The sequence below is a fragment of the Propithecus coquereli genome, unplaced genomic scaffold (assembly GCF_000956105.1).
Source record: "Propithecus coquereli isolate 6110/MARCELLA unplaced genomic scaffold, Pcoq_1.0 Scaffold205, whole genome shotgun sequence".
NCBI classification, from domain to species: Eukaryota; Metazoa; Chordata; class Mammalia; order Primates; family Indriidae; genus Propithecus; species Propithecus coquereli.
Genome location: NW_012145523.1, coordinates 1,652,903 through 1,677,143, shown reverse-complemented (window position 1 = coordinate 1,677,143; position 24,241 = coordinate 1,652,903). Strand labels below are relative to the sequence as shown.

Genomic DNA, 24,241 nt, shown 5'->3' with positions numbered 1-24,241 from the left:
ATGCCAGAGACTCAGAATGAAAGCTTACGGTCCCACAGCCCCGACTCTCCCTAGGCCCCCGGATAATCACTTGTGTTTTACCTTGGTGAGGGCAGAGGAGGAAACACACTTAGATCAGAGGCCGCCCTTAATGAAAATAAGGCATCTGGGGGAGAACATCCCCTAAGTTTTACAGAATTGGTCTACTTCCTGTCTTCTATTCCTTTAACCAAAAAATCTGCCTGATTCTTAAATTTTGTTCTTTAAAATTGAAGAATAATGCCGTACAGAAAAACGAACAAGTTAATCAATACGGATAAAAATGTATCGTCAAAATTGTCACCATCATTTAGGTCAAGAAATGGAACGTAGCCAGCAACCCAGAAGCCCCCTCCAACCCTCCCCAACTCCTCCCCAAAGGTGATCATTGTCCTCATTATCACCAAGGATGAGTTTTGCTTTTTCGAAATTTGTAAACGTGGAACCACTCAGTATATAATCATTATGCCCTGCTTCTTTGACTTAATGTTTCTTCAAGATTCACTCACTTTGTTGCATGTAGCTATAATTGGTTGTCATTTCTGTATCGTTTTCAATTACCACAATTTATTGATCCTTTTTATGGTTGACAGATGTGTGGGTTGTTTCCAATGTTGGCTACTACAAATAATGCTGCTATAAACATTTCTGTACGTGTCTTTTGGTGCATAGGTGCACGGGTTTCTGGTGTATATGCACCTACGGGTAGAACTGCAGCATCATAGGACATGTGTGGCTTCAGTTTTGGATTTGTAGATGATAAACCGCTTTTTATTTTATTTTTATTTATTTATGTATTTATTTCTGAGACAGAGTCTTACTCTGTTGCCCAGGCTAGAGTACTGTGGCATCAGCCTAGCTCACAGCAACCCCAAACTCCTGGGCTCGAGCAATCCTCCTGCCTCAGCCTCCCGAGTAGCTGGGACTATAGGCACGCACCACCATGCCTGGCTAATTTTTCTATTTTTAGTGGAGATGCGGTCTCGCTTTTTCTCAGGCTTGTCTCAAACTCCTGACCTCAAGCGATCCTCCCACCTCAACCTCCCAGAGTGCTAAGATTACAGACATGAGCCACTGCACGTGGCCGATAGACTGCTTCTTAAAGTAGACGAGTTTACATTCTCACCAAAAACATGGGAGTTTCAGTTGCTCCACATCCTTGCCAATACTTGGTACTGTCAGTCATCTTAATTTTAGCCATTCTGGTGCGTGTGTAGTGGTATTGCAATGTGGTTTCAATTTGCATTTCTCTGATGACTAAAGGAGGTCGAATATCTTCATTTCCTCGTTAGACATTGGATATCCTTTTGTGAAATTCTTAAGTCTTGTGCCCATTTTCCTTTTCTGTTCTTTTCATTACTGATTTGTAGAAGTTCTTTTATATTTTGACTATGAGTCTTTTTCAGATACATGTGTTACAAATATCACCTTTCACGCTATTGTTAGGCAGGGATCCAATCTGCAGGTGGAGGATGTAGGCCAGGAAGGAGGTTCCTAGGGGTGGAGAAGCCAGGGACCAATCAGGGGATGGGACTGCAGGAAAACGCAGAACACCTGGTAATCATTTGGTGACATTGCGCACCTTTGGTAAACCCTCCCTTGGCCAGACCAATAAAAGGAAACCAGCTGGGAGTCCTCAATATCTTTCTTACTCGTGGAGACTGGCCTGTTCCTCTCTCTGGAGCATATTTTCACTTTGGGTAGCTTCCTTCTTTACATCCACTTTGCATAGTTTCTTTCTTTTCTGTAATAAACTGTGTGAGATGACTTTGTATTTGTGATCACGCCGTCAGCTTGGTACCAGTACTCACTCTTGCCACTGGGAACCCGGGCCCAGGGAACTCTGAGACAGACCCAACACCATGGTTTGCCATTTCGCTCACTGGTGGTCTTTTTTGATGACTGGAAGGTCTTAGTTGCAATGCAGTCATCTCTCTTGATTTCCTTCTTTTCTCACATTCTGGCCCTATCAACTGCCCTGTAGCTCTCTGGAGCCTTTAAACAGATTCTAAAAAATAGTTTTTCCTGCTTTTCTAGATGTTCCCAATAGAAGAACTGGGCAGAACTCCCTCAGGCAACCACCATTAATTTGTCTAGTTCTTTCTTCTGGCATTTCCAAACTTATCAATATATACTCAGTATGCAATTTCTTGATTTGATATTTTAGACATTTTATATTGATTTTTAAAAATTTTTTTTCTTTTTTTATTTTTCTTCAGAAGATGACACCCCAAGAAAATATTGATTTTCTATTGTGGTAGATGAGCATTTAACTATCTTACACTTTTATTTCACAGTCTCTTGTCCCACCACATAGTTATTTCGAGATTTAAAATTTAAACTACATTTGTTTTACATTATATCAAGACTATCTAAAATACTATTCACTGCAGATGCACGTGGTTGACCAGGAATTTTCAAAGTCAGCTGTATTTGGGATGATGAGTGGAATTCTTTCTGAAGCTTTCAGCAGCTCCAGTCAATATTCTAGATTTTTCCAGAATAATCTCCATTTCAAATACAGAAAGCTCTAACCATTCTTAGATTGAGCACTAGTAGTTCCTCCTATTTTGGAGTGGCCCCGAAGGACCATGCCATGTGGAATTTATCGATTCACTGAGCCCTACTTCGAATCGCTGTGGAGTGTGGCACAGTCACTCGGCGACTAGTGCCTCAGTGGACCACCCAGGCCCACCTCTCAGTGCGGCTCTGTTGGTCCTTCCTTTTGTCATATGTGCAGCAACTCCTGTGACATGATTAAGACTTGGAAAAATGGCCTCAAAAAGAATTCCAACCGCTGGGCCTGGCTATGGATGAGAAGATAAAATGAAAAGAATTTTAGTAAGTTTTGCATCTTTGCCAGAAAAGGGTTTCTGGAATAGAGTGGCTAAAATGTAGAAGTGAACTGGTCCCCCATAAACTCTATACAGAAATGGCAAAAGGTGCTTTTTAAATGTATTGCATTAGGAAAATGACCTGCTATTTGTGTTTTTAAATGAGAGGATTAGAAAAGGCCGTGGGATAGAGGCCTTTCACACGCGGAGGGGTATCTGAGCTCCAGTTTACTTCCTATAAATGCACCTGCACTTGTCATTTTACATGTCCCAGGTTTGGTTTGCAAACTAGAGTGATGGCGATGGTCATGCAAACCAAGCGGGTCCCTGGCGTCGCACCACCCCCAGCCCCCGGCCAGACTACGAAAGTCCTCTCTCATCTGATTCTGAGGAGGAGACATCCTCCGTGTCCTGGCTGCCCTCGCCCCTCCTGCTGGCTTGGGGCGAACCATGGCAGGGCTGCAGGCGGGCCAGGAGAGCCTGAACGGAGGCGGGGCGGCCCTTCCACAGTCTTCCTGGTTCGTGGTCACACCTGTTACTGGCTGCAGTCCTTTTGTCTTGTCTTACTGTATTTCTTCGCACAGCCTCAAGAGGACCTTACTCCCTGCAGATCCACATGGATTCTGTTTTCCTCCCCACCTCTCCAGCCCTCCCACTCTAGCCCACTCCCGGCTGCGAGTCCAGGGTGCCACTGTCTCGTGACCCAGGAGCCGCGTGCCATGCCCGGCTGTTGGAAATGGAGTGCAAGGGGTGTCTGAGAGCCTGCGGTCTCCTGCAGCCTTCAGCTCACCACTCAGCACCTCTGTGGACATCCCGCTTTCACGGGCCCCTGCCCTGCCTCCCCTCCGGGAGTCTAACAGCGGCAGGCACTGACGCTAGGGAGGCCAGGCTTCCCAGCACGCTTCATTCAGCCCCCAGGCACTGATTACACACATGCTACAGGCCAGGCACCATGCTGGGCCTGGGATGCTTAGAGGAACAAGACAAGGTCCTGCCAGCAGGTCCTCGCAGCCTGGGCAGTCCTCACACAGACAGAAACACATGGCGCAACACCAGGCCACGCATCAGTGGCAGAATCTGTGGGGTCACGAAGAATGGGCGGTCGTGCCAGTCTAGGAAATTCACTGGGCAGACGTGGTCCTGAAACCAGCAAGGGCGGGACATGGATGACAGGGTCTTTCCTCACGGAGCCCATAGTCCAGAGGAGTGCACGGCAGGCAGACTCGCAACTCCCAGAGGAGGCAGAAAATAGTAAGTGCTCGTTTTGAAAGAACAGACAAAATGCCAAGAGTTTTCACAAAAGGGAAAAGACTTTGGGTGGGAGGGATTCCAGGGGAATTCATGGGATGGATTTTGAAGAACACGTAGGGTGGATGTGAAGAGATGGGAGAACATTCCAGAGGGAAGAGGTGGAGTGGGGTGTGCATGGCATGTATGAGAAAAATACCATCAGTGGGTGCCGGGCAAGCTCAGTCTCACAGATCAGAAGTGGCCCAAAGAAGCTGGGATGAGAATAGCTAGTGTGTGTGTGTGTGTGTGTGTGTGTGTGTGTGTGTGTGTGTGTGTGTGTTTTGGAGGACTGGGGACTGGGGGCAGGGAGTGACATTTTGGAGTGCTGAGTCCCAAGCCTACCTGTACTCCTCACACTGAGGGAACTGACCTGAGCATATGTCGGACTTGGAGGAAGCCATTATGTGTAGTTATAGGGTAATTTTGGCACACCTTCCTTGGTTTAAATTTTCCCACTGCTTTTGCAAAAAAAATTTCTGTATTAATAAACCTGAAAAAAGGAATAGAATGCAAATACACATAAATTTCTTTTAAGATTAAAAAAATACAATTTCAAAGAAATTGCGACTGCACCCGTAGGCCCTTCAGCATGTGCGCTCTGCCATGGCCACGAGGGCGACTGAGAAAAGAGCCGATAAGCCCTGGCATCCTTGGCCAATTTAATTTTCACAGCAACTCCAAGCGGTAGATACTATCATGCCCATAAATGACAAAACCGAGGCCCAGCAAGGGTGTGACGTGGTTGAGGTTACACAGCTAATCACCAGCCAAATCAGGACCAGGACCAGTGTGCAAAGTGCATGTTCTCTGCACCGCGGACTGTGAGGCTGATAAGTAAGGTGTGGTATGACATAAAGCTGAAAAGGTAGGTGGGTGCTAAATCACAGGAGGCCTTGAAGGCCAGGCTGAAATGAAGGTAGCGTGTGAAAGAACGCTCACGGCTAACAGAGGGGAGACCTGGAGGACTTGGAGGTAGAACATGAAGGTAGAACATGAAGCCACTCGAGATGCAGCTATTGTCATCCCAGCTTCTTTGGGGCCACCTCTCATCCCCCAGATGAAGCGTGACCTGCAACAGCATTGTTCCCATGGCAGGAGAAGGAAACCTGCCTCTTCTGCTACTTGGTATTGTTTCGCAGAGCACAGAGAATTCAAACCATTGACCAGCCCGTTCTTGAACCGAATGCTAGACAAAGCCTGCAGGCCCTCTGTAGCCTCTCCCAAGGTGCCCTTCCCATGATGAGGATACATTCCACAGTCGACACAATGCTACAGAGCAGTATTATTGGGTCTGCAAGGAAATTAATGGGGAGTGGGAATCTCTAGGTGCAGTTGCAATTTTCTAGATCTATTGTTTTCCATTTGGAGGTCAGTGAGACAAAACAGTGTGTTGATATGAAAATCAAGAGATGTACGTTTTTTTCATAGAAGCAAAAAAACCTTCAAAAAGGACCCCAAAATGGTAACTTGGTGGAAATACAAAGTGAAGAGTTATTTGTAGCTTGAGAGAAGTTGGAAACTGCTCTTTTGATTAGGAGATACTTGCTACAGTTTGCAATTGAATGCTGTTGTCTTTCTTCTTTTCTCTTTCTTTCTTTAATATCTGTTGAGAGAGTTTATTAAGAAACCAGCCAACATCCTGGAGATCCTCAGGCCACCTCAAATAATGCTGTTTCTGTACAAATCCTCTGATGGACTGATGTTTCATCAACTGATACTGAGACAGGGACCCGACCACCACCATGATGAGGGCACTGTCGAGGTGACGCAGGCACCTGTCCTGGGCATAGCTGAAGGCTTCGAGGCACCAGCCATCTCTAAGGAAGTGTCTGCTCACAAGACAAACAATCTTTCTGCTGCTCCAGATGGCATCCTGGATGTTGGCAATGTGGTTTTCCCCCGGGACAAAATCTCTTTCCTCAAAGCAGAGGTTAAATCTGTTTTGGTCACTGTACTGAGTGTCCAGGTGTTTGAGCAAAGCATTCTGCACCCATTCAAAGTCTTTGCTGCTGAAGCACAGATAGGCATCGAATTTGTACCGATCAGGTGGTGTGTCCTGGGGATGGCCCTTGAACACCAGTCTCTGGGCTGCCTTATAACAAGTGAAACAAAAGCCCCGGAACTTTGTGACTATGAGGACAGCCATGAGGAAAAGAGTCAAAGTGACAGTGAAGAAGATGAACAGGGAAAACTGTAGGGACTTTAAGACTTCCTCTTCATCACAACCTTCTGTGGAAACAGAGCGGAGGGAAATCCCAGAGAGTGAGTTAGGGTACGTGCAGGACATGTCCTCAGGAGACCCAAATACAGTGACGTTGGTTTGATTAAGCCACCTGATAAAAGGGCTAAGTTCACACTGGCAAATAAACTTGTTACGAGTTATGTCCAAGGCACTAAGTGATACAAATAAATCAGGATTGGGAACGAGGAGTTGGTTTCTGGATACATCCAAGATTTCTAAATTAGCAGGCAAATCATCAGAATAAAGAACTGTCAGCCTGTTGGAGTTGAGGCTGAGTCCCCTTAATGCAGTCAAATCACTAAACACTCCTGGTGGAAGGAAATTCAGGTAGTTATTGTTCAAATATAGAATTTGGAGACGGAAAAGACCTTTAAAAACATCCCAACAAAGCCCAGCTTCCCAAGCAAGTTGCAACATATTTTCTCCAAGGAAAAGTTTTTCTAAGCTGAGATTCTTTGAAGGGGTAGGACTTCGCATACAAGAAGATAAGCGATTTTGATTTAAGATGAGAATCTGGAGGTGAGGTATCTGAAGCAGAAAGTAGAGTTCATCCATATTTTCTAGCCTGTTCTCTGACAACTGGATGAAGTTGGCTGTAAGGCTGGTCCTTGGCAAAGTCACCAGCTTATTTCCACCCAAGAAGATAGTAGATATTCTCGGAACAAGAGAAAGGGTATGAAGAGCATTGTCTCGGAGATCCAAGGTATTTAATTTTTTCAGGAGTAGGAACGTTTGGTCTTGAATTATCCCAATGTGATTCTTTTGCAGATCAACATAGGCTACGTTAGTGAGTCCATAGAAATTTGAATTATAAAGTTCTCCCAGAAGGTTATAGGACATATTGAGGAGCTGGAGGTTGCCAAGTCCGTAAAACGCTCTGTCTTCGATCTTGTTTATCTTGTTGTGGGCCAGGTTCAGAAGCTTCAAGTCCCTGAGTGGCTCGAAGAGTCGGGCATTCAGGGAGAAGATAAAGCCGTGTGAAAGATCCAGGCGCATCACCGAGCTTCTAGCCAGGCCTGCAAATGTGTTCTGGTCAGGGTCTTTGATGTTGTTGAAGCCAAACCCAGAACCCATGATGTGGTAGGAAAGAATCAAAGAGAAAATCTGGCTTCCACTGACGGCTTTGCTGAAGTTTCCTGTGGTGTCCACCGTCCAGCCATTCTCCGAAACGTCCAGGGTTTCCAGCACCACGTCTCTGAATGGGTTCGTGCATTTCCCCCAGGCCACCGCGACGGTGCTGTACAGCTTATTAGCTGCAAGTTTGAAGGAGAGCGTTTTCCCTCGGAGGGGCTCGAGCTCGCTCTCACATAGAGTGTGTATTTGGTTGAGGGAAAAATCTATGGACTTCAAGGAATTCAATTCCTGAAACGAAGGATGAAAGTAAAGGCTATGAATCTGATTTATGGATAGGTCCAAGCGCGTTAAAGACCTTAAATTTCTGAAATAACCGTCTTTCAGTACAACATCCGAGAGACCACAGGAAAACAGCCTCAGTTCAAGCAGACGGGACAACCCCTGGAAAGCATCTGGATGCAAGAAGTCGATCTGACTTCTGCCCAGGTCCAAGATTCTAAGATTGGGCAGGTTTCTGAAGGCCTCTTGGCCAATGGCAAGGGGGTTATACTGGGCCCCCAGTTCTAACAGCTGCAGCCGCTCCAGGAAGGGGAAAGACGAGGCAGTGACTGTCCTGATATAGTTGAAGCCTAGCAGGAGTCTCTCAGTGGTGTTGAGGACCTGGGGGACCTGGGTGAGGTTGCAGGAAAGATAGACAGCCATCCGACCATCACAGGAGCAGGGAGAAACACCAAACACAGGACTGGCCATGAGCACCACTCCTAAGAGAAGGCCAAGGTGTTCAGCCATGGTCCTATGGAGAAGAAGGGAGCATGAGCACACGGGCATCGAAGTTCGAGGCATTGCACCTGGGGCCTTAGAACTTGGGGTTTCCTCTATGATGTGCCCGTTCCCTCTAAGCCCTGGCCTCTTCTGACTCTGTGAACGTGGTGTTGGCAAATGCAGACAAAGCCTTCTTGCTCTCTTTCTAGTAAGCATTTATATTGAATTATCTACACACCATGCACTATTCTGGGTCCTTTAGAAATATTTCACTTAATCTTTATAATAACTCTATGTTTGTTCATTCATCCATTGGTTCATTCAGTCATTTAAGGTTTGTTGAGGGCAATTGGGGAGAACAGCAGGGAGAGACACACCTTTGCTTCACTTCAGCCTGGCACCCCATTCCTAGCCCACGGAGGCTCAGCTGACGTGTGGAAAATAAGTCCCCTGACTTCCCCCCGAGCCGTCTAGGTGACTGCTCCACATGCATTTATCCAATCTTACTCTACACCTCATCAAGTAGAAATTGGGACTTTATGTCATCCCCACAAAGAGTTGGGTTTGTTTAATAAAAATGTATTAAGCACCCACTGCTTGCCTGGCATTTGTGAGGTTATGTGAGTGCACAAAAATAACCAGAAACCGGTGCATGCAGTTAGGTCCGCTGGGGAGTCGACTGTCCACCTGGGTTGAGCGCTCGCTGCACAGGGGCAGCAGCAAAAGGTGCAGAGTAAATGTGTCTGGCTGCGGTTCCGAGTGTTGTGCTGGGCGCCGTGAGGGGGAAACACGGGAGCAGCCCACCCTCAGAGAGCTTGGTGTCTCCACGGGCAAAGCACCGGAGAAGTCTGCAATTTGCTCTAAATGTAACGAAAAGCCTCTGTTGGAAGGTAAGGAGAGAGTGACATGGCTCAGAGGCCAGGAGAACACAAGGGGAAAGAAAAGAAACAGGAAGAAGGTCGTGGTTTATAGAGGCGCGAATCCCACGCGATGCCTGCAAGGCAGCAGTCCCCGGTCAGCGTGGACAGGCTGCCAGCTCGGCCGCGGCGTGCTTTGTGCCGGCTCTGCGGGGAGGGCTGCACAGAAGCTGCGGGGCTGTGGCACACAAAGCCAGCAGAGCAGAAGTCAGCATCGACTGCCGAGTTGACTCGAAGCATCGAAATTCAGTAATCCTTAGGAAAAACCTGGTGAGAATGTTTCTCATCACTCCTAATGTCTCTGCCATCTCAGCAAATGGCCCCAGCATTGCCACCCAGAGGTCGGGGTGACAACAGCCGCGTCACCCCAGCATCCGATCCATGGGCAAGTCCTGTTGGCTCCGGCCCCGCCCCCAGGCCGCCCACTGCTCCAGTCCAAGCCGCCGCCTACATCTGAGGCCCCTCGCTCGCCTCTGCCTCTCTCTTTTCTGGTCTTGCTCTCATTCTCCAAACAGCAGCCGAGGTGTTCTTTTAAACGCATAATTCGGTTGCTATTGTTCCCCTTCGCACAGGAGCCTCCCTGCCTCGCCGCCGTGCTCGGAATAAAAGCCTACAAGGACGTCTGTGCACTGGCTCTTGCCTGTCTCTTCAGTGTCATCTTGAACCATTTTTCTCCTCAATAACTTATTCAACAAATACTTGCTCAGCACCTACTGTGTGTCAGGCATTGTTTTAAGAGCTAGAGAAACAGCTGTGAACAAAACAGCCCAAGCCCACCCTCGTGGAGCTTCCGTTCCAGGGGAGGGACGAGGCGTCGGACAATAAAAGAAGAAATAGTTACCATCAGGTGACGGTAAAGCCATGGGGAACGTAAAGCAGGAAGAGGGGGCGGGGATGCCAGGGCCAGGTGGCGGCTCTGTTTACAGAGTGCCCAGGAAAGGCGTCTCTGACGTAATGACACGTGAGCGGGACTGACAGAGGTAAGGAGAGGACGTGTCAGGGCCAGTACTCGAGGTCGAGGAGTAGCCAGCACCTCTCAGGTCCTAGGGGGTCGCGTCTGCCTTTCCAAACTCCGTCCAACCTTGGGGCCTTGGCACAGGCTGCTCCCTCCATGTGAACCTTCTCTCTGCTCCTCACGTGGCTGGACCTCGTGACATTTCCTCAGATGTTTCCTCAGAGAGCCTTCCCCCCACACCCACTATTTAAAATAGCTGCCTGCCCCGTAACTCTCTCGATTTCCATCAAAGCAATTATCACATGTCCTTAACGATCTTGTCTGTTTGCTTATTTATTGTCTATCATCCCTACTACACTATATTCTTCACAGTTGCGGCAAGCATGTAGAAAGATGCACGGTGCTCACGGAAGGAAGGAAGGAAGGAGGGAAGGAAGGAAGGAAGGAAGGAAGGAAAGAAGGAAGGAAGGAAGGAAGGAAGAAACGAGTATGCTGAGTGAACAACACTGCCATCAATGGAAAGAAAAAGGCATTGGATCTTTTTGAGGACATTTGTCTCATTGCATTTCATCTATAAAACTTTCTACTTAAAGCAGTGGCTCCTGATGGAGACGGTTACTTCCCCAGGGAGCATTTTGTAAATTTTCCGGGATGTTTTTTGGTTGTCACAATGATGGGGGTGGCCACCCCTACTAGGGGGGTGGGGATGCTAATGTACATGACCGTCCTGCACCACCCAGAGTCGGCCAGCAGCCACAGCTGCAGGACGTGCTACCAGAAGTCCCCGAAGGTGAAACACTTGCTCAAAATCACCATGGAACCTACCTTTGTGTCACATGCCAACAAAGTGTTTTTTCGCACCGTTTTAATACACACTTTTCCCAGGAATGCCACCGCCTTGTCAATCCAGGGAAGACTGTACCTCGTTCAGTTTGGGACTTTATAAAAATGTTATTCATTGTTTCAGAAAATCACTTCATGAGGGCGAACGCCTCTGAGGAGGATCATGTACAATGTCACATGCACCCATCCACCTCGCGCTGGTGGTGACTGTGTTTACGTGCGAACAAATTTGTTTGGCCCTCACTTCATAATGTCAAGTGTACTAAAGAAGTTTAGGAAGTGTCAGCTGAAGATTCTCGTACTCCTCTTAAATCCAAACTGATTCTTTATAAGGAGGTGTGAACATCTGACGGACTCACTTTGTCAGCTAGTGCAGTTGCGCCCGAGCGTTCAGTATTGAAGCACACAGCAATTCATTATAAATCACTTTCCCTTTTAGTTCTTTTATTATATGCCAGTTAGGGCGTTATATTGATTTCTTTAAAATTATGTGTGTGGGTGGATTATGTTATATCTATGAATTTCATTCCAAAACAATAGAGGGGTCATTTCAAATATTTGTTATAAAAAAAGAGGACTGGGACTGACAGCGCCGCTTCCCAGGGAGGCAAAGCTTCTCGTTCTTTCTTTCCACATTCATTACAGGCACTGTGATGATTAAAACGAGGAATTCCTTAAATCCCATTTATTCTTCCTGCCTACATAGTTTGTGATAGTTTCTTTTGTAGGTGATCAGCTTGGGTAATGCAAACAGAGTAGCTTCAAATGGCCTTGGCGCTAATGACCTTGTATTTGTGGATGACACACATAGGTGGGAGGCTGCATTTTGGAAAATGAAATAAAAATTCAAAGTGATCTTAATAGATAAAATTAAGAATTATTGAAAGAAAATAGGAAGTAATTAGGGCAGATGAGGGTGTTACGGTTCAGAAGAAACCCCCAAAGACAAACATCATCCCTCCTGCCTCGAAGGTTTGGGACAGGCTCTCTCAGGTGCCATGGGGGGTGCTCTGCTCTGTCTCTGCCTCTTCAACTATACAGCGTCATTTACATCCACGGTGTCTGATATCAAGCATACATCATAATGATAAAGCAAACCTACTAGCATCCACGAAGAGAGACGCGGGTGTCGCTGGGACAAGATGAGAGGCAGTTATTGCGACAGGCTCTTAGTCCAGCTCCAAGTTTCCTGGCACGCAATCGTGGGGCTGTGATTCTAGAAGCTGGGATCATCCCAGGAGGCACAGATGAAGGCTTGTGGTACCCAGGGTGAAGGTTCCGAGGATGTACTTCAGAGGAGACAAGAGGGAGGGAAAATCAGGCCTTGCAACGCAAGGAGGAAAATAAACAGCCATGGAAAGACCACATTCGCCTTGAGTGTTATGTAAGCTTCTCCACATCCTGGAGTGTGCAGTGGATTCTGAAGCGGCCTACAAGGTGCTAGGCACATGGGCCTCGCTGCGCACACCTGAGGGCGCTACGGCGGGCGGCCGCACTTCGCCACACTACCTGGGAGCAGACAACACACCGCAGTAGTTCTTAAACATTTTGAGGTCTTGGACCCCTTTGAGAATGTGATAATGACTTTGATTTCTCACCCTTCAAAAATACATGTCTGCGTCACAAATCGAACTTTGCCCCAGTGTCAGAGGGTTCCCTAACTTCCTGAAGCCTGTACACTTTAACGTCATGTTGAGGACCCTTAGTTCATATTACCAAACACTTTTTATGTTCTAGAACAGGGGTTGGAAAACGTTTTCTCTAAAGGGCCAGAAAGTAAATACTTCAGTCTTCGTAGTCCAAACAGACCACAGTTCGCAGACCCCTGTTCTAGAAGAAAAGGGAATAGAAACTTGATTTCGTAAACAAGAGTTTAAGTGACTGTAAGGTATAAACATGTTCTAATGTTGAAATACCAGTATTTGCAGGAAAGAACTAACTTAGCCCCAAGTTGTTGACAGTTTTGCAGCTGCTATTTTATCCAAACATCAGAATGAGTTCTCATGTGATGTAATCAGAGAAATCCCTGAGAGATATAGGATTGAGAACACCAACTCAGAATAACAGAGTTACATTTTTTAGTTTCAATTCTATCTCCTTATGGATGACTCCATGTTGGCTCCCAAATGTGTACACCAGACTAGGTGGCTTGACCTGGAATTTGTGCTAAAATTGAATGAAAGGCAACCCCAAACAAAACATGTTTCAAGATACGCATTTTCAAGTCTATAGGGAAGCTAAAATGAAAGTTAGTAAGTAAGCAAGGTGGATAACGCCAGCTGAACAAATAAATAGATTTTAAAGAACATTATTTGGGCTTATATTGTATTACAAAGATAACAAAGACCTATTTCCTTATAAAGAACAGAAAGGCATGAAGTAATGACATTTTTTTTAAATCTCTGAAGCGGATCTCTGTGGGTCAAAGGGCAGAACAGGTGAGCAGAGGAGTCAGGAGAACTGTCTGAGGTGCAGGGAGAGGCAGCTCAGGCCGACAGCGCTGGGAAGAAGGACCATCTGAGCAAAGCATCCTGGAACAGGAGCCAGAAGCTAACATGAGTGGAAGTGAGTATTGAACGAGCACGGGCACAGGGCAAAGCTAATCTAAAGAGGAGAACCACGCAGCGAAGTTGTTCCAGACCTGATCAAACCTCAGAGAGACAAGTGTCCAAGTATGGGGTTCAGGGAGAGAGGAGGTGGGGATCCACCAGTGTCTGGCATGGACACAGGGGAATCCAAGAGAGAAGACCAGGTGACCCCAAACCCAAAACCCTAAGTGGATTGAGAACAGAAGGGAGCAAGATGGGTGAGAGTGTGTGGAGCAGGGTCCACACTTCTGGGCCACTTGCTTCTTCCTCCGGTTCAGGTTGTAGGGCAAAGGCACCGGGAACAGACCCTATCAGAGGCGTGCACCTTCTAGTGGTGGTCAAAAGTCTCGTTCTCTGAGGCTGCACGCAGAGCGAGAAAAGGGAGGGATTGGGACTAAAATTCTCAAGGGGGCAGCATGCACCTCAATCTTTATTAAAAGGATGATAAAAAGCAACGTGTAGAATTACTTCTATGGTTAGTTCTTCTAGCAGGTGACATATACATTCCTTCTTAAAGTCACTGCACTATGCAAAATCACACAATAAAACCCATAGGGCTTACGGGGAAAACGAGGCAAGGGTACCATACTCAAAATCCTCATCAGTGGCACATAAAGAAAGGATAAGAACGTAATAAAAACAGTAGCACAGTTGTAGCCAAGTTAAATGGCTAAGAAGTACATCAGTACTACAGAAAGTACGGCACTTGACTTTGAAAAAGACCTGCAGTTTGCAGAAGTGAGCATCAGAAAGACTGCAGCTTGTGAGTTATTGCGGGATGGTGGAAGGAGAAGGGTTATTTGACATCAGAGGGGAAATCGTAACACCAGTGTAGACGTGTGGCTCAAAGCACATGGTGCACAGAAGTAGGTGACTAAGATTAGAGGAGTATTTTGTGGGTTCTTATGTGGCTTGGCTCAGCCGGCTGTAGTTTTCTACCTTCGCAAGTAAGAAATCGCACATGAGCAAATGTGAAATTCACATTCCCTGATATGTTATTATTCCCTTTTATATCAGTACTGTCCCCTAATACATCAATATTGTTCTCTAATACATCAACCACGTTAGGAACAAATTCACATTTCAAAACAAGCATTACAGCAGAACTGACTGTACTGTAATTCAAGCCTAACAGTTCAAACTAAAAGTCGTAAAGGTGGAGGTTCTATGTATGACTCTAGCCCTTGTGCTTGTGTGACTGAGTTTGGAGAACTTGTGGGATTGGGCTGGGAGTCAGCCCTGGGGGTCAGCGCAGACTTGGGCCCTAAAGGGCTCAGGGATGTGGTCAGATCATGTCACCCCTCTTAGCTCCGTGTTCTTCTGTTTCATGGAGAGACTGAGCAAGATCAGTAGTCCTCAGCTGGCCACACAGTGGAATGACGTGGGGAGTCTGAGGTCACCGAGCCTGCGAAGTGCAGGCTTCCCACAGACCCACTAAATGAGCCTCTTAGGTCTGGGGTCTCTCAGAAATCTGTGTTCTTAGCAAGTGTGGGAATTTTATGCACACTCGAATCTGAGAATCACTGGTGTAAATCAATGGTTCTTGAACTTGGCCACACACTGAAATCACTGGGGGACTTTGGTCCCACCTGAGAAAGGCTGATTTAGTTGTCTGAGGTGTGGCTCGTGCATCCAGAGTTGTGGGATCTCTTCAGGGGATCCCAGTGGCAGACAGTCTGACCACCTAATCAGTCTTCTAGTTGCAGCCCTGACTGCACCTTAGAGCCACGTGGGTGCTTGAACACACCACCGACTCAAGCAACGAAACACAGAACTAGCACGTGACCCAGCAATGCCACTTCTGGGCATACACGCCAAAGAGCTGAAAGCAGAAACTCAAAACGTGTTTGTACACCATGTTCATAGCAGCATTATTCACAGTAGCCAAAAGGTGGAAACAACCAAATGTGTCCATCAATGAATAAACAAACAAAATTATATATATTTTTTACATATAAATGGAATATTATTCAGCCTTAAAAAGGAATGAAATTCTGACGCATGCTATGACACGGTGAACTTTGATGACACTACGCTGCATGTAACAAGCCAGTCACAAAAGACCACACACTGCATGATTCCATTGATGTGACATACCTGGAATAGACAGATCCACAGAGGCAGAAAGCAGAGCTGAGGCTGACAGGGGCTGGGGGAGGGGAGGGCATGGGCGATCACTGTTTAGTGGGCACAGGGTTTCAGTTTAAGGTGATGAAAGAGTTCTGGAGATAGATGGTGGTGGATGTACTTAATGCCACTGAACTCTACACTTATAATGATTTAAATGGAAATTTTATGTAACATATATTTTACCACAATTTTAAAAAATTAATTAAACCAACCAACCAACCCACTACTGATACCTAAACCTGACTCCTGGATATTCTGGTTACAGGCCTGGTGGAGGCTGGAATGTTCCTTTTATAGCCATACCCAGGTACTTGGATGCAAGTGGTCTCAGGCCATGCTTTGAGAAGAGCTGGTCTAAAGGATCCCTCCAACTCAGAACCCTGTGGTTCTCTTAGGGGAAGAGGCAGTGGTAAGAAAATTTGAGGGCTGTTGAGTATTGATTTTTTATTATTAAGGCTGAGTTAACTCGTATCTAGGGCTTTGAGGGAGGAAAACAGGAACAGCACAATCAATGCTGGCCTCAGTACTCCTGCCAAGCACAGTTAATTAAGATAATGAGACCAGAGGGAGAAGGGTCAGTATCCCTTTCATTTGAGTTGAATTCATTTAGCTTTAGTCCCAGACATTAGCTGGACAGATACCCTTTCTTGACTTAATTGCCTGGACAGCAAAGCTGCTCACCTAAGCCTGGGCAGTGCGGGCCACAGCGTCTCTACAGCAGACACACAGGCCGTGTTGGGGGTGGCTCTTCTCCTGGGGCACCACAGTTGGCCTGCGCACATCTGCAGCTGAACGAGGGCTGCTCCCGTGCTAAGTTAATACTTGATCCCTAACAAATAACGAGTAACAGGCTGCTTGTCAGGGCAGAGGATTCGGTGCTGGGCTTGGGCTGGCTGTGGTCCGGCGGCAAGCTGTGGAGAGAACGCTTCTCCTGCCGGGCCCAAACCCGGGGCGCCACTGGGCGCCAAGCATAGAAGACTCACTCTCCGAGAAAAACACTTAATTCATTTCCAAGTGGATGCCTGGGAGAGTTTCTCCAAAGTTCATACAGCAGTAAAAATCCTAGACCAGTTTCAAATGTGGGTATGGAATGCAGGTTTAGCCTTGGGTAAAGCCCAGAGGGCAGTGGGCAAGGCGATCTCTCACAGGACAAATATTGATGCATTCTCTAGACGCATAAGGCAGCGTCCCACTGGAACCACTCCCAACAAGTGGCATCATCACGTCCAAAACCCTGCGAGGGCCACAGAATGCTGGGGCCCAGCATTCTGCCTCTGACAACACCTCCAGTGAGACAAACAGGGACTGCATGGCCACTAATCTCAGAGCTTGCTCTCCACACACAGTCCTAGCTTCCTTCGTAAGCCGCCGTGGCTTTGAGGCTCTGCAGGAGTGGCCGCGTTTTCACTCGGCACTACCGCTTTTCTCACTGTATTTGGAATCTGTTTGTCCTAGAGCAGCTCTTCCTAGGCTGGGGCTCCTGCTGTACATCAACACTGCACTAGGTGTTGAGTCCCTGCCCACCAGGGACTCCGAACAGTGGTGCCCAGGGTGTGGACCTGGGACGGCAGCAGACCTCTGGGTCTAGTGAGCGATGCACACTCTTGGGCCCTACCCCAGCCCTCCCGAGTCAGAAGCTCTGGTGTTTCATCAAGCTCTCTGGGTGATGCAGATGCGCACCCAGGTCTGAGATCTATGAGGCTGGAGTTTGGAGCGGGGACAGAAATATCCAGTAGTCACTATCATACCACACAGTGGGCTACCCTTGCCTGCACGCTCACCCCCACGCAGCTAGGAGCTCTCTCCTCTGTCATCCACCCGACTTTTTGTAGGTACTATTACTATGTGCCATTATTGCAGGTACCACTTTACAGATGAGGAAACTGAGGCCCAGAGAGGTTAAATAGCTTACTTAAGGCCACACAGCTCTGTCTACGGTATGTCAGCCTCTAAGCCCAGCACCTTTGGGTGTGGCCACACACGTTCAGTACGGTGTCCTGTTCCAGCCCAGCTCTCAGTCATCATCTGCTGATCACGAAGGGTTTTGGCTCTGGGTCCCAGTGGAAGATCAGCCTCTCAGTCCCTGTCCCCTTCAGCATCCACACGAAGGTCCACCTTATCCCCACAGTCGTTTATTCCTGGGCCAGCTCCTCCCCTGAGATGTCGAGTTCTCCCTGCTCTCTCATGCCTGCACTTCTGCCGCTCACTCTCCGCAGCCTCCGACGTGCCCGGAGCCTCCTGCCTTTCAGTGCATCAGCCTCCTCACGCCGCCCGCCCTCTGGACCCCAGGGCCTTCTCTTCGAACCGCTTTCCACACCTCCAGCTGCACACCCCTGCCCCCGCTGCCCGCCTGCTGCACGTCGACGCCCCGTGGCTGGGAGCTGTCAGCAGAAGCCACACTCCACGTGCCGGGTACCCGCACAAGTGTGCCGTGTCCAGTCACGTCACGTCCTCAGCGTCACGTCTCCTGGCTCCCGTCTCCCTTTTCTCTCACACCTTCGCCAGGTTTCCCTCGCCCCGCCCCGCCTCGCCGACCATTTCCAGGGGAAGAGGGGGGCTGGGCTGCAGGCCCAGGACGCAGCTGGTGGTGTCAGGGCCACTGTGCCCACGCGGAGGGTCTCCCGGTCTGGGGACAGCGCCCTGAAGGGCCACCAGGAGGCAGGCTCTGGGAACAGCAGGTGTGGCTGGGCCCCAGGCAGCTCACACTCCGGCTCACTAGTGCAAACTCGAGTGCAAAAGGCGCCCACGGCCAGGAGCAGGCGTCCACGCAGGCAAGCGAAATGCAAAGCGAGCTCCTTGCCCACACTCCTCCTCAGACCTGCCGCACGCCGGGCAGCAGCAGCCATTAGCATCTTCCGTGAGCATCAGAAATTAACACAGCGGCTTAAAAGTCGGAAGACTGACTGCTGTTCTCTAAAGAGGACTTAGCGCATTTGGTTTCCGTGCACTGGCGCGATCTCAGGAGAACGGTTGTCTCTTCACTGATGCTTGGCGGTCTCACTAGAGTCGGTTTGTGTCTCCGAGTGTTTATGGTTCCGTGAGACAAAACATGCCTATAAGTCTACCAATGAGAAATGTCCGTTTTAGGTGCAGTCTTTGCTCCATTAGCATTGGGTGGGGGATGGGAGTACCACCAGAAACTGTCCAACGCCTTGCCAACTCCTAGAGCTGCTAGAAACCGGTAACCCTGTCAGGACAGAAATGAGCTGAGTCTGCTATGACTTGCTGCTTGGGACACAGGCTGCAGTGTAGGGACCCCCGAGTCTGCTATAACTCGCTGTTTGGAACACTGGCTGACACACCGGGGGCCCTCTGCCTTTCTTCTGAGCTGCGGACCATCTACTAAATCTCTTCTAGAAATTCACCCCCGATTGCTGTCAAGCTCACTGGTTTGCAGTTTAGAAGCCCACCTGCGTCCCTTTTTGTAAATCAAGATTTCATTCCAGAGGCCCCCTATTGTTTTGTTCTCTTCGGTTCACTGCATTACCAGCACCTAGAATGAGGTATGTCGGCAAATATCTGCTGAATGAATGAATTTGCTCACATCCTGCCTGGGGCCTTCCTCCCTCCTCACGGCCCTGCAGACATGGTTGCTGGACACAGAGGGCTCGTCTGCTGGTTCTCTGGGCCCCTTGGGTGGACGGCCTGGGTGCAAGTCTGGGGCCCATTCAGAACAGCCCATGTCACTCTTTCTTTCCTACCCGGGCCGTGACTTCCCTGCTACCAGAGAATGGTTATCTGTTAGTCTTATAGCATCTGCTTCTGAGAGTGAGCTTGTTCCTCCCTTCTCCCTTATCTGAACATACCTTGAAATATCCTTTTGCACATTTGTAGCATTTCCTCCAAATTCGGAGCATTTAGGGCTGTAGCCTCTCTGCACCCCTTCTCACTGGGCAAACACCGCCTCGTGTTCATCTCTGCTCATGGATCCTTATTTCCGTCTTCATTGTGTAGATCCTTACAATATGACTAGGTGGGTGAGGTCACACTGGTCTCCTTAATTCCCCACTGGGAGAAGCCTCGAGCAGGCTTCATAAATGCACTCATGGATGCAGCTGGTGGCCGACTCTGCGAACTTCATCTCAGGACACCTCAGCACCGATCCCCTCCTTCCAAATCTGCCACAGCTCAGCTTCACAGCCCCACGGCCCCCTCCCTGGACCACGGAAGTGACCACCTCGCAGGTCTTCTGGAGTAAGCCTGACCCCGACACGTGCATCCCTCACTCTGCTACCCAAGGGGCTTCCTAGGACACAGCTCTGACCAGAAGTCTTCACTGGCTCCTTAGGCCCATAAAATTTGAATTCTTCAGGCTGACTTTGGGGTCTTCCACCATGGACTATAATCTAATTCGGAATGGTAGACTAGAGAGGCCCTTAGTGCTTGAACCCTCTCATTTTATAGAGGGGAAACTCAAGCCACTCAACCTTCCTCGCTGGATCTACACTGGCTTCCGGTCACTGCCCCGTGCTCCAGACATAACTTGCCATCCTCAGATCCTGGCCGCCATCCGATTGCTCTGCTTGGGCTGGTCCCTGGGAGTGGGACGCTCATGCGTGTCTCACATGCTCATCCCGTTCCAACTCGCCTGTCAAGGCTCCTCAGAGGCCGGCACTCCCATGAAACAGTCCTCGCATTTCTACACGCACACTTTACCTCCCTCCCTTGATATTCTGGCTGCATCTCCATCATAGCATGTTTATTACACTGTGCTTTCCCCACTGGATTGCAGATCTCGAGGGCAGGGACCCAGCTTTATTCATGTGGGATTCCCTGCAGTACCTGGCACAACTTTAGCACCCCAGCAATATTTTTCCCCATTAATATTCTGAAGATACATTTTCATCAGGAGCACTTACCTCCTTATCCTAACACGAGGGACTTTCAAAATGTTCTTCTTATTCTAGGGGCAGAGGGTCCCCTGGTTGGTTAAAGACTTCAGTTCATGAGACTGCTGGACTGTCATCACAGTGATGGTAGTCAGTATTTTTTTTTTGGTGAATTGGGAGAAAGGGCTTTTTGTTCTCCTAAGGCAGAACAGGAAAGCAAATTAAGAGTGAAAAACAGAAAACATTACACAGGTGTTCTTCTATGCCATTCAGCATTTTTCTTTGTGGAAGAATTGGAAACTTTATGTGTCTATTAAATGGAATTTTTAAAAAGATCAAGACCATTTTGTAAATCAAGGTGTGTAGAACATCAGGGTTAAAGGGATCTTGAGAAATCTTTGGCACAGCCTCTTGTTCAGAAGGTGGATGTCTAAGCCATTCAGTCACAGGCATCTTTCTTCCTTGTAACTCCAGGGAGGAGAAAAAAAATCACTGTGGTAATGAGGAAGTTTTTCCCCAGGACCCAGAAATTTTTCATGACGTTTCTGCGGTCATTTCATTTCCAAGCACAAGGATGAGGACAATTCCACCGCCTCTACTCTCTAGTGAGCAGAAAACTTGCTGACCAAAGGGTCTTGTGGATTTCTAGGGAAAAACAGAGCTAAGGTCCCCATCAGAGTTTGACATTTCTAAGCAGTATGACTGGGTATTGTGGCTGTGTTAGGACACAGCGCATAATTATTGGATTTCAGATTTAGGATGAAAGGTATCCTGGAAGTTGAAGAGTTGACTTACAGTGCTTTTTATTATTTTATAAATGATTAAACTGGTGCTCAGAGAGGTTAAGCACTTGCCTAAGGTCTCACATTTATTAAATTGTGGATCTAGGATTTGAATCCAGTTGCAAACTTACTTGTCGTTGTGATCTGTAAACAAAATCAAAACGGAACACACTGGGAAACATACAGAGTCAGCCTCGAATGACCCTCTGCCTGTGAAGCTCCTGCTGCCTTGCTGAAACGTTGATTCTGATTCATCCGGTCAGGATTGGGACCTGAGCATCTGCATTTCCACCAAACTCCCAGCTGCTGCAGCTGCTGCTGGCGCACTGACCACACCTTGAGTGGTGAGGACCTGGAGATCTGCTACTTGCCCCACTCTCCTGGGATGAAGTAGGACCAACCGCTGCATGAGCAGTTTTGTGAAAGGGGCTATATTGATACATTCACCCGCAATCCTTCTCAGCCCTGAAGAGTGAAGTACCTGGTAGTACCGCAAAGAAGATTCACTGAGGCTTTGAGGAGGGGGAGCTGGGCAGGTCACATCATTTTCCTCAGAGCCAAAGGGAGCAGGTGAGCTTGGTGCGATTTCTCTCGTTCCTGGAGAGGCGCTTGTCCTGGAGACCAGCAGGGGGCGCGCGAGGGGCGGAGACCGAGGGCAGAGGCGGAACCGCGGCGTGTGGACGCTGCCCCGGCTCTGGGCCGAGCTCGGCGGGGAAGTTCCCATTGCTCGCGCAATAGGGTGCGCTTAGGGACTAGAAAGACAACTGAGTTTGTAGCTGCGCTCAAATCCCAGCTCCACGACTTAATAGATGCGTGAGCTTGTGCAGCTGGGGACCTCTCTGAGCACGGGTCTAACAGCCTATAAAAGAACAACCGTAATAGTTTCCCCTCCCGGCAGCGGCAGCGGCTGGCTTCCGGCTTCTAGGAGGATCCTCCAGTGCCCAGACCGGAGCACCCGGCTACCCGTGCACGACCCTTTACGCATCTGCGCAGCTGCACCTCACCGGAAACGCACTCCTTTCAGAAACCACCGACGGGGAGCAGTGAGCGAAGGAAACTGAGTTTCTCCAGGCACTGGGGTGATTTGGGGTTTCTCCCTTTGGCCCTCATGCGAAATTACCTAAAAGCTTCCTCTAATATCCTTTAATATCTTCAGGTGTGGCCCCAGCACCACAAAACAACACAAACAGCAGCACCCAAAGGCACTGATGCTCTAAAAATAGTATGTTGAAAACCCAAAATGGTTTAGGTGTAGAATGGCTTCCCTTTTTGTCTGCTTATTATAAACTCTTTAATACACAGTTTTATATCATCTGATTGAAAGAAATAATTTCATCTGAGTGATTATTAAAAAACTAACAACTAGCATGACATTTAAAATCCTTGGGAAAAGGTAGCTCACTCAGGAATTGAATATCCCTACATGTCCCTTGGTTCAAACAACGCCAATATTCTCAATTAGAAAATTAACATTCAAGGCTCTGACGACCTCCCCAAATGCTACTCAGCTAAACCTGGCATATTGATGGGCAAAGGAAACTGCCAGGAAAGACGGCGACTGCAAGGTCAGGGAGCTGGAGCACATGAGAGCTGGGAAGTCCAATATAGCATCCCCTGGAAGTAATGACACAGGCAATCTGCTAAGCACAGCAAAAATCCTTTGGATTGTGATGGAAATTGGAAGCAGCTGGGGTGGGGGTGGGGTGAACAGGGAATAGAAATCCTATTAAATTGTGATCAGTCATAGGCAGAGAATAGAAATGTGGGAAGAGTATAAAACACATGAGAACTGTTCTAGGAGGGATCTGAGTCTGTGCTGGAAAGAAAAGGCCAGGGGCTGGAAGCCCAGGTCCCCACCAGTTGCCCACCATCCTGGCCTGAAGGAGGATCGTCACATATGGAATCTGCCTGGGCAGACTGCCCAGGGGGCCATGTTGCATTCCAAGTCGGGTCAGGGAGTCAGTGAGTGACTTGGCCCCAGCCTGCTAGTGGTGGCCACTTCCAAGATGCGTGAGATCATGGCAAAAGCGCTGGGCTGGGAGACGGTAAAGCTTGGTTCTAGCCCTCCTCCAGCCAACATCTGAGCATCCTAGACAAATCTACCTTTCCTTGTCCTTGGTTTCTGCCTGTGTATAATGGTGAGTCTGAACTGGAAGCATTTGCATATATATCCTTGTTAACTGTAAAATTATCTAAGGAAATTTCCTGAGTATCATCATGACAGCAATCACACGCTAGAGCCAATCCTCCCTGGAGCAGAACATTCATTCTCCATTTTGGCAAATTTGCAAGCTTATTACAGATATATCTTGGAAATATATAGTGAAAAATAATGTTATTAATGTACCAACAAAAATGGATCCACCATATATCCTGGCTTTAAATAGCAACTTTCGTTTCTTCCCCTGAAGAATTTACTCTCAGAGGAGATCTGACTGTGTAGATAGTATTTTGAGATTAGGAAACTTTTTTCCTTGTAGTTCAACCTCTTCCCCTGACCACATCCACCTCTCTGCAGTCTTCCTAGTCACTGCCCCAGGGCGGGTACCTGGCGGGACTATACCACAAGGAGCTTGCACATTCTGGCTTTGATTTCCCAAACAGGGCTTTAGGTTGAGGTCACAGAGGCTTTGAGAGGGGCTGGGGGGTAGAAGCAAAGAGGCATGGAAGAAACAGGAAAAAATGGTCTGTGGCTTCCGGGAAGACAGGACTCTGGCAGGACCCCAGGGAGTTAGCCATGGTCTAGAAGCAGCAGAGACACCCTAGACCTGAAGGGACCATCAGGGAAACAGGGACAAGAGCATGCTTGGTGGCAACCTGTATGGACCAGATGGTGAACAGGAGACAGCCCCACCCATGCTTCTGAGGTCTTAGCAACACATGAAAGATCTGAAACTGTGACACAACCTGGAGGACATTCTGTCGTTGCCGGCCGGGTGAGGTAAAGGCTCCAAACTAATACTGGTATCTGGAAAAT

The 24,241-nt window shown here is 48.1% G+C and overlaps 1 protein-coding gene across 1 annotated transcript; it reads right to left on the bottom strand.

Moving 5' to 3' along the window:
• Positions 1–5,539: 5,539 nt before the first annotated feature.
• Positions 5,540–22,750, bottom strand: TLR5 (toll-like receptor 5). The gene is made up of 4 exons (XM_012644053.1): positions 22,688–22,750; positions 22,385–22,477; positions 20,513–20,680; positions 5,540–8,251 (listed from the first exon to the last, which is right to left on the bottom strand). The coding sequence occupies exon 4, from the start codon at positions 8,245–8,247 to the stop codon at positions 5,674–5,676; it is 2,574 nt and encodes an 857-aa protein (XP_012499507.1). The 5' UTR covers positions 8,248–8,251; positions 20,513–20,680; positions 22,385–22,477; positions 22,688–22,750; the 3' UTR covers positions 5,540–5,673.
• Positions 22,751–24,241: the final 1,491 nt, after the last annotated feature.

Excerpts from the sequence above, each read along its gene's own strand:
- TLR5 (XM_012644053.1), bottom strand. The coding sequence starts at position 8,247 with ATGGCTGAACACCTTGGCCTTCTCTTAGGAGTGGTGCTCATGGCCAGT.